The 13,837-nt window shown below is 41.0% G+C and overlaps 2 protein-coding genes across 2 annotated transcripts; both read right to left on the reverse strand.

The window, feature by feature from the left end:
• Positions 1 to 147: 147 nt before the first annotated feature.
• pofut2 (protein O-fucosyltransferase 2) lies at positions 148 to 5,901 on the reverse strand. The gene is made up of 9 exons (XM_069698440.1): positions 5,692 to 5,901; positions 4,488 to 4,741; positions 4,231 to 4,375; positions 3,849 to 3,959; positions 3,377 to 3,443; positions 2,977 to 3,102; positions 2,668 to 2,848; positions 2,146 to 2,269; positions 148 to 360 (listed from the first exon to the last, which is right to left on the reverse strand). Exons 1-9 carry the CDS (start codon positions 5,865 to 5,867, stop codon positions 207 to 209), a joined length of 1,338 nt encoding a protein of 445 aa, XP_069554541.1. The 5' UTR covers positions 5,868 to 5,901; the 3' UTR covers positions 148 to 206.
• A 1,197-nt stretch (positions 5,902 to 7,098) lies between these two features.
• On the reverse strand, positions 7,099 to 13,579 carry LOC138620907 (tubulin alpha chain-like). Its single transcript, XM_069698549.1, has 4 exons — positions 13,462 to 13,579; positions 9,309 to 9,531; positions 8,859 to 9,007; positions 7,099 to 8,276 (listed from the first exon to the last, which is right to left on the reverse strand). The coding sequence occupies exons 1-4, from the start codon at positions 13,462 to 13,464 to the stop codon at positions 7,302 to 7,304; spliced, it is 1,350 nt and encodes a 449-aa protein (XP_069554650.1). The 5' UTR covers positions 13,465 to 13,579; the 3' UTR covers positions 7,099 to 7,301.
• Positions 13,580 to 13,837: the final 258 nt, after the last annotated feature.

Raw genomic sequence — 13,837 nt, forward strand, 5'->3', positions numbered from 1 at the left:
TTACGACTATACGTAACGTAGATATATTTAATGTCCAGTTCTATCTATTTCAATTGTAAAATAAAGGCTACTACTTCACGGATTTCGCCTATCACGGTTTCTATTTGGAACGTAACCCCCGCGAAAAACGAGGGTTCACTGTACTAATAAATGTCACTTCTCATACTGCTTTTGGCACTTGTGTCTCTGGAGACTCAGAGGTGACATCAATAAACAATTTTCCAGTGTGTGGGCTGTTCACATTCTTTCTCAGTGTCCCCACAGAAACGACTGTATGTAGTTTTGGGATCGAAACCCAGGATCTCCCTCTCTTCATGGATCCGGAAAGAAAACGTGGACACTGATGTTCCTATAAAGAATCTGGAAACAAAAAAACAAAAAAATAAATAAATAAAAATAAAAAAGGAAAGAAAGAAAGAATGAGGAAGTGGATAGTGATTAAATATATGCAGGTGTTGGAACATTGCTTGAGAATGTGGTATGCGGAAAGCACGAGCCACCCGGACTCGTTTTTCAACCTAAAATATTTTCCATGGGCAGGTATACCGAGGATAAGGCTGCTCAAAGATCATCGTTAAAAATAACTGGTATGAATTTATTAATCCTCAATAATTACCCTGAAAAAATCTCCATGAATAGAGATTTTACTGTAAATGCTGAAAATGGTACAAACTATCAAATATACATATTTTATATTATTACACAATGTTTAAAAAAAACAAAAACAATTTCCTAGTCTGAACTATTTATAGTTAGTTTTTTTTTTTTTGCAAGTTTACAACCAGAACTGTGAACTTGGGTGGTGCTTTGCGCAAAATGCTAACGTCAGCATGCTAACTAGTAAAGGCCAAAAAAATAATTACCCAACTTTTTTTGAAAGTTTGAAGCAAGTCTGCAAGCCTGCAGGAAGAAGCCACACATTCCTGCTTCCAAATAAACTCTGACAAAAGCTTGTGTTTTCTTGCACCGCCTCCACTTGCCCAACAAACACCAGCCATATCAATTAAAGCATTATTTCCTACAGTGATACTTCATTAGCACTCACTTAGCAGCTGTGTTACAGACTTCAGCTTTAAGCACCGCAGGTCGTGACTGAGGCAAGTTTTCCAATTTAGTGACTTACCATTAGCTCCATGCAAATGCTTGGGACTGTTCAGTAGTTTAGGAAGGCGCTCAAAACTCAAAACACCTCAGAGGGCCGGACTCTATATACCGAGTTCAAATAATTGTAATGTTTACCATGGTCACCATTTTAATCTAGTATGTTAGTATGCTAACGTTTGCCGGTCAGCATCAAACAAAAAGCAAACTCTGAACCCATCATCAACAATTTAACCGGTGGGGGGGGCAATGGCAAATATTTCGAGGGTTGTAGTGAAGCCTGCGTACATCTGGGCCAAGACTTCCTCTTTGGTGCACGGGTCATTGTTCACAGTCCAATTAGCAACGTGAGACGCGAGAATCAAAGTTGAGCGACGGCATCCACAACCAGATGGTTCCAAAAGTAGCCGGTCTGCCCTCTGTTTAAAACCACTCCAGTAATAGCCATTAAAAAAGCTAAATCATCGTCAGACGATAGCCGATGGCTTACGCGATTGCATTTCCGCCAATATAGTCCATCACTTTTGCTCTCCACACAAACGGTTTACCTCCGTCGTGCAACCAAAACCTGCTCAAATGGGATTAGTCAAAACTACCTGGACACCAAATGGGAACCAGAATGCTTCAGGTACTAATAACGTCTCCTGTTGCCAACAGATTCTGTATTTATATATAGATAGACTGTAATGTCAATCATTTTGCAGGTATTTGGTCATAAACCAAAGAACTAAACAAATAAATTTGACCTGTTGAAGATGCTTGGTGAAAAATTGAGGAAAATGTCAGGGGGCCACTTGTGCGGCAACATTTTTTTTTTTTAGAAACTCTCAACCTCTCAGACCGGAAAAGAACTGTTTAAACAGACCAAAAAAAGCATTTAAATCAAAATAAACACTCAGTTTAACATTTGTAATTAACAAATAAGCCATAAAAAAGTCAAATATAGCTATTTTCTATTATTATCTGACAACAATAAACTGCCAAAGAAACTGCTATGTTAATCATCAACATGTACTGTAACAAAACCATTAAAAATGAATTTACCTGGCATGGGCACATATCCACTGGTCGATGATGGCCACTCCTCCATCTTTAAAAAGCTCCAGGTCCTCGGCGGATGGCACAAACCGCACCATCTCTGGCAACAACCTTTTCAGCTCCTTTGATTCTACAAAGATTACACAGGATGATAAACTTATTGATAGTTAATGTGATTTTCTGATATGCTACTACTTTCTAATATTAATATAACTATCTTATTATTATTATTATTATTATTATTATTATTATCATTATAATAGATTAAATTATTATCTTATGGTTTCCATGCTGTTCAAAATGCTTTTAGATCATCAGATGTTTGGTTTTTTTCAATATAAAAAGATGTTATAAGAATATTAGCCGCTGGTCTTTTCCATAAGAAAAAAGAGGTATCACCTTTAGAAATGTAAGAAAAAAAAATATCTTATGATGCATGTGTGAAAGAAAACATTTCTACAAGCCCTTTAATCACATGAAAGCACAACAAATTGTAAATGGTCTCTAAATGCAACGGTCTGTCATAACCTTCATCATCTGCATCTGTTGCAACAAAAACTTTGTCGAGTTTGTGTTTCTTCATCAAGCTACGCATTGTTTTGACCGCCCCTTTGAGGCTGGGTACGTCCTCTCTATGGCCCCAAATAAAGTCCTTCCTGCGCAGGTGGACCCCCAGATAAGGACCACCTTTAGAAGAGCCGGGTTTGGCCTGAAAAGGAAAAAATAAATAAATAAACCGACCGTTAAATTGTCATGCGGTAAAAAAATTTAAAATGTGCGATTCACCAGTACAAGTGCAACCACATGATCATGGCACAGTAAGATACACCGACTCACCTTCATGCGAGTCCAGTCCTCACTGTATACTGTGAGGTCTCTGTCATCTGTAGAATTCAGGTATTTTGCTCTGAAGTCGTCTCCTATGAGCCGCAGGTGTTTAGCAAAAACCATGCTGCGCCGGGTCTGCGTTGAACACAGACAACGGATAAGGTTCTTTCAAAGTTTAAGAACTGTAAAGAGTGCCTTAAAACCTTGGAATAACAATGCAAAAATCCAAACACAAATTATATGTTAATTAAAGTAATAAAACATCAATGTTTCAGTGACACATTCATGAAAGCCTAATGACAGTGAACTTATATCAAATAAGCTAATGTTAATCCTATACAAAATACAAAATATGTCACTAAACTCCTGACACACACATTTGAATACAAGTATGATATTTTTCACTTACATCCCAGTAATCCTTCCCAGCGTAGTGATCATGAAGAAGTGTCTCTGCTCGGTCGAGCATAACCGATCTGCAAAATAGCGGCATACGCCAAAGTTGAATCAAGTCAGTGTCACCAAGATCTTAGAAAACAAACTGTAAGTAAATAAGGATCAATAATTAGATTGTTTTATGGAGGAATCTTTGCTTAGTACTTTTTGTATTTACTTTTTCTCTTTAGCCTTGCAGGTATGTAACACAATAGGTGGTATGATATAGTGGTACGTTGATTTATAATTGTGCAGAGTCAGCATTCATTACAAAAAAAAAACAGCCCAGACTGAAAGTTAACCCACTCTTTAAATACCCACAAAACTCAAAAATCCTAATATTGATGTATTTGTTACAGCCACTTTTTACTAACTACCGACAGATGTCCAAACACTGTGTGTATTGTCTGTGAATTTTATATCAGCATGTTACTTTGGAGACTCACGTCACAGTGATGTTTCTCTGCAGAACTGGGGCCATGATTGACGCATGGCCTTGGGCTGATACACATGTTACATTTCGAGCTCTTGTCTCCTCGTAGCCCCAAAACCAGCCCCTTGGACAGAGAAAAGAAAGTCGGAGAGACTTGCAAGAATGAAGGCAAAGATGGACATCATTTATAGAGACGTGTGAATGTGATCTATCAGGATGTAAAGCAGATCGGTGTTATTAATTACAATTCGCACCACCCTGACCTCCGCATCTTTACTTTTCACTGTGCTATTCAAATTTTGAAAATGTATGGAGATAAAAAATGATTTGTTGATGCTCCATTATGCTGAACTTGTTTTCAAATGCTTGTGCTGCTTCTGTGCATAATGTTTTACCTGTAGTAGCCCTGTTTATCTTTGGAGTACATCATTTTATCAATGCATGGCCGCTCGTCAACTTTTTCCTCCCATTTCCCATCAGTCCATCCCTCAGCATAGTTTTGCAGGACCAGAACCTGGTCTATGAATGGGCCACCATTCTCTACACCCAAAGAGAGGAACAAAAGACACTTAAACTGGGCAGAGTTAAAGAACCGTTAGTGTTTACTGTGCATTATAAACTCTAATCTAGATCACCAAACGTAAAAGCTCACCAGCGACGAATTCCTCATACTCTAAGACAGGCACGTTGGCCTGCAGGCTGGTGAGGCTGAAGAACTCTCCCCACGGGATGCGGATCTGGTGGAGGTTGGGACTCTGCCAGTGGTAGAGTCGACCCCATGGAGGAAGCACCAACACCCAGTCATCCCCCTCCTTACTCAGAGTTTTGACCAGAGAGGCCATGCGGATGTAGACATCTCTCCGCAGATTGAAACCCTCTGGGGGGTTCACATCATACAAAAGGTAGCTGAGAGTGGACATAAGAAAAAGATCAGGATGAAAAAAGAAAAGAAAAAGCAGCAGCAGGACTTTTGTTCAGTGTGCACAAGAGATAAGGATAGTTGTCTTTACATCCCATCTAACTTGGAACAGTCAGAAATAATGTAAAGCGAGCTTCAACCCAATATAACATTTTATTCTGTTCAACCTGTACACTTTTACACCCAGCTGAGGAAACATTTGCAAGCTGCTTGCAAAAAAAAATTAAAAAAAAAATGCAGATGACTCGACCATGTTCAATCAGTCCTGCAGACATCAGACATCATTCTTCAAATGACATTCCCAAACTTTGTGTTAACAAACAAACATTTTGGTCCAACATCGTGACCTCATTTACAAATTCAGTTTGAGAAAATCAACCTACCTTCAGGAGAAAAAAAAACAAAACAAGAAAACACATACTTGTAAGTGGCTTTGGATAAAAGCGTCAGCTGAATGAAATGTAATATTAGTGTTGATCAAACGAGCCCTCAGCAGCGTTACATCTCCGCAGGAGGGCGGAATAACACGTGAATCACTACGTGATTGTAGTCTCTGTATTTTCTCCATTAGGTGCAGTTTCTTAAGCCCTTCTATACGCCGAACTTTACTACAGAGCAGCAATGTTTTGCCAGTCCCATTAAGGTGCGTGTCGACGGCGGACTGGTGGTTGTTAAACGTAACAAGTCGTTAAATGGACAACTTTTTCAATGGAGTCTGGTAAATATCTCGCTCTCCTTATGAAACACTGCTCGACAGACACGGTCAATTCTGGCAAACGGGAAGGAAAAACAGACTTAAAAGCGGCGTAACCCGAAGTTGAATCCGCCATTGAGTGAAATATGACCTTTGCAGAGGAACTCAAAGTAAAAGCTGTAACCAAACGTACGTTAGCATAGGCGGCTAGCTAGCCGCTACTCAACGTAACGGTAAACTCACCGCAGGTCCCTGGCGGCAGCGACAGGCGCTGTAGCCGTGCGGCTTGCGCTGAACGCATTGTCGCCGTTTGCCGTTTCAAGTGCTGCAAAAGCGACGAAAGTAGACAAAATGAACGTGCTGAGAGAATACGTTGAAGCGAGAAATATCACTGGTATATGCGATGCGCTGAGCGCCATATTTCCTCTCAGCCACGCACTTCCGGAAGGCTAAAAAAGCGTCTGTGCAGTTGCCTAGCAACCAGGAGTCGCATACAGCAGCCACTTCTCGAGGCGACGAGGAGTGTTTTCTTAACCCTCTGCTGCAAATGTCTGCAAAAAAAAAAAAAAATCATGAAAACTGGTATATATTTCCCATGATTACAAATGCAACATTTCTGTCAGATATACTACGTTTCTTTTTATTCTAGGTAGCCTGTGTGAACATATTATTCATCACCTGGCAAAGTGTTACTTTAAGTGCTGTCACTTAAAATGTATTAAATACAACAGTAAAAAGTCTAGTAACTATACCTAGAGGTAATACAGGTAAAACGAAGGCCACCGTAATTTGACAAATGAGAACAATAATTATTGAGATAATACTCCACATTTTAAGATGTCATGTTTGTGTAAACTTGCTGCTCAAATATTCAAATTACAATTTAGTGGGTTTGATGTCCAGCACACTTTAGATGTTTAGATGTTTAATTCAATTTAAAATGTAGATGTGAGGAGCACCAAACATACAATGCACTGAATTTCCTCTTCCTAAACTGAAAAGTGCAGACCTTATTAGGCGCGTGCAATACAAGTGGTGGAAGAAGTCCTCGGGTCCTTTCCTTAAATAAAATGACTAATGCCACACTGTGAAATTACTCCACTGCAAGTTAAAGCCTAGCATTCAAATCCTTACTTAAAGTATGCAAGCAGTTTCTGCAAAATGTACTGAACCGTCATATCAATAGAGTAGAAAGAAGCACACTGAAGTGTAGTAGAAGTATAAAGTACCATCAAATGGAAATAATAAAGACCCTCAAAATTGCACTGAAGCACAGTACTTGAGTAAATGTACTTATTACCCCCACTGATTGGGGTAAAATTAGTTCCCATTCTGGAGAGCAAGTAGAAGCTCCCAACCAGGTTCTTCTCATGAAAGTAGCGCCACAAATTGGATTTGACTGGACCCTAGTGGCTGAGCAGTAAAACTACAGATACTCAGGTCTACCTGTCTGAAAAAGTGAAAGTGAATTAGAGTGGATGAAAATATTGCCTACCAAATAATATAGCTCAGATTAGTTTTTTTTTTTTTTTTTTAAATATATTTACAAGTCCAACACCTGACACAAACAAAGAAGCATGTTTTGAGTAAAAGAAAAAAGGCAGCAAATTTTGTGGAAAGAACTATTAAATAACAACACAATGTTCAAAATCAGGTTATCAAGCTATTTTTTATTTTTCAGCAAAAGAAAGGATGATGGCACAACATAAAAATCCATTCAACCAAGATTGAAAGTGGATTTTCAAATTTAAAACGGGTAAATAAAAACCACATATTTCTGAATTTTAAACTAACGTGCAACATACTTTGTTTGTTTTCTTTAGGAAATAACTAATAACCAAGACTATGCCCGTTTAATATTCCTCTCCTTCCTCATCCTCTTCATACGAGTCGATCCCCACCTCTTCATAATCCTTCTCCAGGGCAGCCATGTCTTCTCTGGCCTCTGAGAACTCTCCCTCCTCCATTCCCTCCCCAACATACCAGTGGACAAAGGCTCTCTTGGCATACATGAGGTCAAACTTGTGGTCGAGTCGGGCCCAGGCCTCAGCGATGGCTGTGGTGTTGCTCAGCATGCACACGGCCCTCTGCACCTTGGCCAGGTCTCCACCAGGAACCACAGTTGGAGGCTGGTAGTTGATGCCCACCTTGAAGCCTGTGGGGCACCAGTCCACAAACTGGATGCTGCGTTTGGTCTTGATGGCGGCGATGGCAGAGTTGACGTCTTTGGGCACCACATCACCGCGATACAGCAGACAGCAGGCCATATATTTACCATGACGGGGGTCACACTTCACCATCTGATTGGCTGGCTCAAAGCAGGAATTGGTGATCTCAGCCACTGACAGCTGCTCATGGTATGCTTTCTCCGCAGAGATGACTGGGGCATAGGTGGCCAGAGGGAAGTGGATACGAGGGTAGGGCACCAAGTTGGTCTGGAACTCCGTCAAGTCAACGTTCAAGGCTCCATCGAAGCGAAGTGAGGCTGTGATGGATGAGACTATCTGGCTGATAAGGCGGTTGAGGTTAGTATAGGATGGGCGTTCAATGTCGAGGTTCCTGCGGCAGATGTCGTAGATGGCCTCATTGTCCACCATGAAGGCACAGTCAGAGTGCTCCAAGGTGGTGTGGGTGGTCAGGATTGAGTTGTAGGGCTCCACTACAGCAGTGGAAACCTGCGGTGCTGGGTAGATGGCAAACTCAAGTTTTGACTTTTTACCAAAATCAACAGAAAGCCTCTCCATCAGCAGGGAGGTGAAACCAGAGCCGGTGCCTCCACCGAAGGAGTGGAAGACCAAGAATCCTTGGAGACCAGTGCACTGATCAGCCTGTAGATACAGAAACAATTACAAAGTCTGACAAATAAAAATCCACTCAGAAAACAAATTATTGCTTTGTGTAATTTGTCTCCCTGCTCAGGTTATGTACCGATTGTATAACCTCAGAAAACAAACGCATGAAACCAATTCCAAAAGTATATTCATGAATCACTTGGCAAGTGTGTGCTCAAGGTTACACATTACAAGCCCAGCTCTATGACCGGGAAGAAGCCTCTTGGTTTGTCTACAAAGTGTATTTTCACAGATCACCATGAAATTGTCATTTATGTGGTCGGTGGCAAGGTAAAGCTGGAATTTAAAACATTTACTTTTCTTCAGCAGTGCTATGGGATACTTAATAGAAGTTTCCTACAGATAAAGCAGTGCTTGGCTGCCGTCGCCTCTGTTCTGTAAAGTTACTATGAAACACTGACTGCAAAGCAGGGTTTCAATTCAAGATCGAGTGCCGGTCTGAATGACACCATCGGATATGGCAGGATAATCCTTAAATTTGTGCTTGCAAGTTTTTATAGCATGGACCAATTAGAATAAATTAAAATTAAAACATGTTGATTGCCTTTAAGTTCTTACCAGTTTGCGTATCCTGTCTAGGACAAGGTCAATGATCTCTTTGCCGATGGTGTAGTGCCCACGGGCGTAGTTGTTGGCTGCATCCTCCTTTCCTGAGATCATCTGTTCGGGGTGAAAAAGTTGACGGTACATTCCAGTTCGGACTTCATCTGAGAAAACAAAACAGCAGCAGTTCAGATTACCAATTCAGTTTTTAGAGGAAGACTTGGTTTGATCAAGTATCTATGAGAACCATTTCACAGGCTTGCAAACGCATCCCACTTTTTCAAATTAGAACATGTCCTTGTAGAGTGATGGGTGGAAGACTAAAGTCTCTTAGTTTTCAAATCAAATCTATCTTGTAGCAACGATCTAACACACTTATCCGTCACAAACATACAACCACCCTCTGAAATGGCTCATTTTCGATAGCTAAAACCACAACATACTTCACATTATAACGCTACTGACCAATGACAGTTGGCTCCAGGTCAACAAAGATAGCTCTGGGGACATACTTCCCAGCCCCAGTGTCACTAAAGAAAGTGGTGAAGGAGTCGTCGTGGCCGCCCACGGGCTTGAGGCTGGGCATTTGGCCGTCCGGCTGGATGCCGTGCTCTAGACAGTACAGCTCCCAGCAGGTGTTTCCCATCTGGACGCCAGCCTGGCCTACGTGGACTGAGATGCATTCACGCTGTGAGAAGAGACGGAAGGAGGAAGCAGGGGAGGAGGTAAAAAAAAAAAGAAAGAAGAGGGTAAATGACAAAAGCAGAGAAGACGACAAAATATCATCACACATCTATCAAAAACAAGGCAACAAAATCCATCTTTGCCAGAATCCAAGAGTCATTTAGAAACTCTGCCAGCAGGTGGAACCAAAGAGACGCGAGAGAAAGCAGGTTGATGGTGAAGGAACAAAGACAGATTTGCAGCAGGTGTCATTCATGTGACTGGTATGAGTGGTCATAAGCTCATGAGCTTGTTTGTGAGCTGAAATGGAGGTAGAGTTCAGAGAACTACTAAGCATTTGACGTGTATTCTCCAAGGATGACCTAAATAAAAAAGACAGAAGTCTAATGGCTGCACCAAAACAATCCTACAATTAAAGTAATTACAATCAAACTAAATCAAATTTGTTTAAGTAAATTAAATACTGTGCTGTCTTTTCTCAGAGCATTCATGCACTGAAATTCTGGGGTTTGTATTAAGTAGTTATGTCACTGTTTACCTCCATAAACATTGTGAGTAAGACGATGGCATTTAAACACATATGAAAAGACCAAATCTTGCTCCCACTTTGAAATTTGCTTGTTCTTTATCCGAGATGTTTATTGATAAACAAAACAATCTCCTCAAGTCTGCATCTATAAAAGCGCGTGACAATATACTTGTCAGCCATCAGAGATATTTACCGTGCTATTTAAACAGGTGTTATCTCTTTAGCATGGCTGTAGTACTCGACCACTGTGGGCTACGTTACCAGTCAAATAACAAGATCGCTTTGTGGCAAAAGTGGATTTTTTAATTTTTTTTATTGCAGAATTAGCCAGAAACAAGACATTCTTGTCTGTAAACTCCATTGAACACCATTAGTGGACTGTAATTACCAGTATATTTATTGTCAGCAGATGCCTCAGAACAGCAAAAACATTTTTGACCTGTCAGTCAGTCAAATTGCCAGAGCCTGAAGTGAGGTCTTAAAACTGCTGCTAAAATTTCCAATTACAAATCGCATGAATACAAGAAAGGAAAGCCCATGTTTGCGTTTGAAAATATGTAACTAGAAATACCAAAACTAGTTTACCGACATCACTTTTGCATTTGATCGGGGCAACAGTATCTTTGTTTGGGTCAAGAATTGAAAATGAGGTCACTTGAACCACCCCCCAATCATTGCATCACCCTGCATACAACAGTGACAACCTGTCACATATGGTACGCTGCACTATTTCCAGGCTGATTCACACAAGCTGCTATTTTTACACATGCCCCAACTTTCCCCTTCTCAGTGATCAGACAGTGGGTGATGGTTGGGGGGGTCAGTGGGAAGTAATCTCCAGTTACTTTGCTTCTTTTTTCTTTTAAGAGAGAGTTAAATCTCACCAAGTCATTTTTGATCATACTTCGATGTATTCAATACTATACAGCGTGGGCTGACAACTGTTCCTCTATTTTTCATCTCGCCTCAGTTTCCAGGTTAGCAGAGCTCTGTGCAGCAGCTATTTTCGGGCCCTCATGCTAACCTGACACTCAGCTGCAAGGGCTGACAATTCCTGTAAACACTGGCACTCGGCCCCCAAAACTGTGGGCCACTGCCAGGTGGAAATTTACAACCTATCTGTGAGAATATTATTTTATTTTGTTACTTGAAGCTAAAGATACAAAACTAATCATGACAAGTTCAAGCAGTTAACAGTAATTCAGGGCTGGACTCAAAGACAAAGCTTCCTCAAACTGTCAAACTTGACAGGGTTGGATCAGGGTGTGTCTGTGTAGACAGGAATAAGAGCACGTCGGAGGTGCCACCGCACTGACTTGAGATTCCAGTTTTGTACGTGACTACAACTGGAAGGTTACAATAAACACACAGGATTGTGTCACAGATAAGAGAAAAAAAAAAGTAACAGCGATAGAGAGGGACATCAATCAATTGGTTAGAAGCTTTTACAGGTCAGCAGGCATTGGAGCAGATCCCTTAATGCCCCATTGTCGCAGTACATTCTGGAAAACGGACATAATGCACCACAAAGCTAATGTGAGGATTGACAATGATGCACTGCAAACTTGTCCAGATCCAAACTGCCATGTATTTTGTTAATATTTAGTTTTGGACCCCCGCTTCGAGAGCAAAATCGGCCATATTAAATCATTTTGTTTACATGCTGTTTGAATGCTTTACTATACAGATCATTCTGGATTCGTCCATTCAGTCAGTAGTTCTGCCTGTATATAATCCTTCTGGTCATAGTCCCCGAAATCCATTGTGCGCAATAAAAAAAAAATTTTAAAAAAGGACCTTTCCGCTAGTGCCTTAGCTTAAATGAATGCCAAAGGCAACATAATTTGAAGAGAATAATCATGGTAACAAATAAATCCTTAATCGTTTCTCTGCTGATGCCCTAATCTAAGTCGATTGATGTTTTTCACCATGACAAGCCCTGATTGGCTGTCTGTTGTACATTTGTCTCCCTTCAAGTTGCTGTTGTTGCTTTTTAACTATATGACAAAAAAAACTACACGCTAAAGATGGAAAAGTTAACCAAAAGACTTGATGGCACCATAGCGGGCTCAGTCAGAATATACAACCACCATTGCACACAAACATAACTGCTGGCTGTCCTGACATGTGCTGAGCTCAATCAGCTGACAAGGTTGGCCTCTTTTGAATTTAGTACTTTGATGACGTGTTTTTCTGCACCATTCTGACCCCACCTTGCAGCAAAACCTGGTTGCACTGATAATGCCACACATATACCTTCCACAGGGGGGTGGCACAGCTTGTGACTGTACTTATGATGTTTGGAGTATTCAATTTAAAAAAAAAAAAAAAAGTGTTATTTCCTTATGCATTACTTGGGATCAGTGATCAGGCTGAGCAGCCTTCAGTGTGTTGCTGCATGCTCTGCATCGTGTTTAACTTTTGAGTACATCTCTGAAATTTGAAGTGAAATACTACATGGACAGAACAGGAAGGAACTAAATCTTATGCAACTGGATTATTTGATACCATTTGGTTTATGAGGGTGTTTTTATGAGTGATACTACCAATGCTAACAAGTTGTGTTTATACTACACAGTGCAGAGAACACAAAGTTCGTGTGTATATATGTGTGTGTGTGTGTGTGTGTGTGTGTGTGTGTGTGTGTGTGTGCGCGCGCGTCGGCTCAATTTCCTGAAAGTAAAAACAAAGACAACAAAATTGTCAATCTGTTACTGAAGATGAAGAAACCTGGCCTATTAATTTCATTTGGAAATATTACTGTTATAAGTTTACCATGGCTTTAGCATGTGGGAGTGACAAATATTTCTGCTCTGCGCAATTACTTTGCATGCCTCAATCTGACCTGACTTGTACATAATGTTTTAACGAGACACACACACACACACACACACACACACACACACACACCTAATTCCTCTCTCATGCGCAATATATGGCTACACAGTTACCACAAACCTACTCGAGAATAGCTACATCATAAATATTCTAAAATGCCATCGACCAAGTTCTCCTCCCGTAAGTTTCAACCATGCTCGATGGCCGTTTTCTAAAAATGCAGATACATCGCACCCTCCGCTTCAAGTCTTTTCTGGTGTAGATGTGCTGAAAGCGGAGCTTAATCATCACCACCTGCCCATCAAGGACAGCGGCCAGCTCAGCTTTACTGCCAGTCATCGAGCGATCGAGCTATTTGCGACACACGAGTTTCTGCTGCAGAAGGCCGCAGAGGAGCCGCGGGGAACTGCTGCATCACACCGTTAAACTGGCACACCGAATGTCCACTGACGCACTTTGTAAAAAATCGTGGCCGGGCGGATACTCGCTGAACTGCACTGGAACATAAACGCAGCGTTGGAGCGGAAATGTCTCCACAGTGAGCAAAGCAGATATATATATACTCACCATTGTAGAGTTTTAGTAGATTTACCGCTGGGAGGAAAAACGACTTGCAGCTGGCTTTAGCTTTGTGTATCCTCTCACGGCTACCGTCTATGAGGTCGGAGTGAGTAAGTAATGCCTGGTGGGTGGGGAGCTCGCAACCTATATTCAACTGCAAACCACTCCCACCTGACTCGTGAACGCGCATGTGGAACGCGCAGCCCGTCACGAGACACTGCGATTTTAATTGTAATCACAAAGGGATAAAGATCCGGTAAAATCCTCCTCTTAAGGGGCTCCGCAGGGAGAACAGTATGTTGTTGTTGGGTTTTTTTTGTTTTTTTTTTTTTTAAGTTTGGTTTGTTGACATAGAAATGTAGCCTAATTTTCCCCATGTTGT

The sequence above is a fragment of the Brachyistius frenatus genome, unplaced genomic scaffold, assembly GCF_029030835.1.
Source record: "Brachyistius frenatus isolate BFR_SWC_R1_liver_20210118 unplaced genomic scaffold, ASM2903083v1 Contig_27, whole genome shotgun sequence".
NCBI lineage: Eukaryota > Metazoa > Chordata > Actinopteri > Embiotocidae > Brachyistius > Brachyistius frenatus.

Bases quoted from the DNA above. Each gene is read 5' to 3' on its own strand.
- pofut2 (XM_069698440.1), bottom strand. From the start codon at position 5,867: ATGGCGCTCAGCGCATCGCATATACCAGTGATATTTCTCGCTTCAACG. The intron at 4,376-4,487 runs GTGAGCTTTTAC...CTTTGGGTGTAG, and splicing joins GTATGAGGAATTCGTCGCTG to AGAATGGTGGCCCATTCATA. The intron at 2,849-2,976 runs GTGAGTCGGTGT...TTTCCTTTTCAG, and splicing joins AGGACTGGACTCGCATGAAG to GCCAAACCCGGCTCTTCTAA.
- LOC138620907 (XM_069698549.1), bottom strand. The intron at 9,008-9,308 runs GTCAGTAGCGTT...TTGTTTTCTCAG, and splicing joins CCTGGAGCCAACTGTCATTG to ATGAAGTCCGAACTGGAATG. The intron at 8,277-8,858 runs GTAAGAACTTAA...CTGTATCTACAG, and splicing joins TAGACAGGATACGCAAACTG to GCTGATCAGTGCACTGGTCT.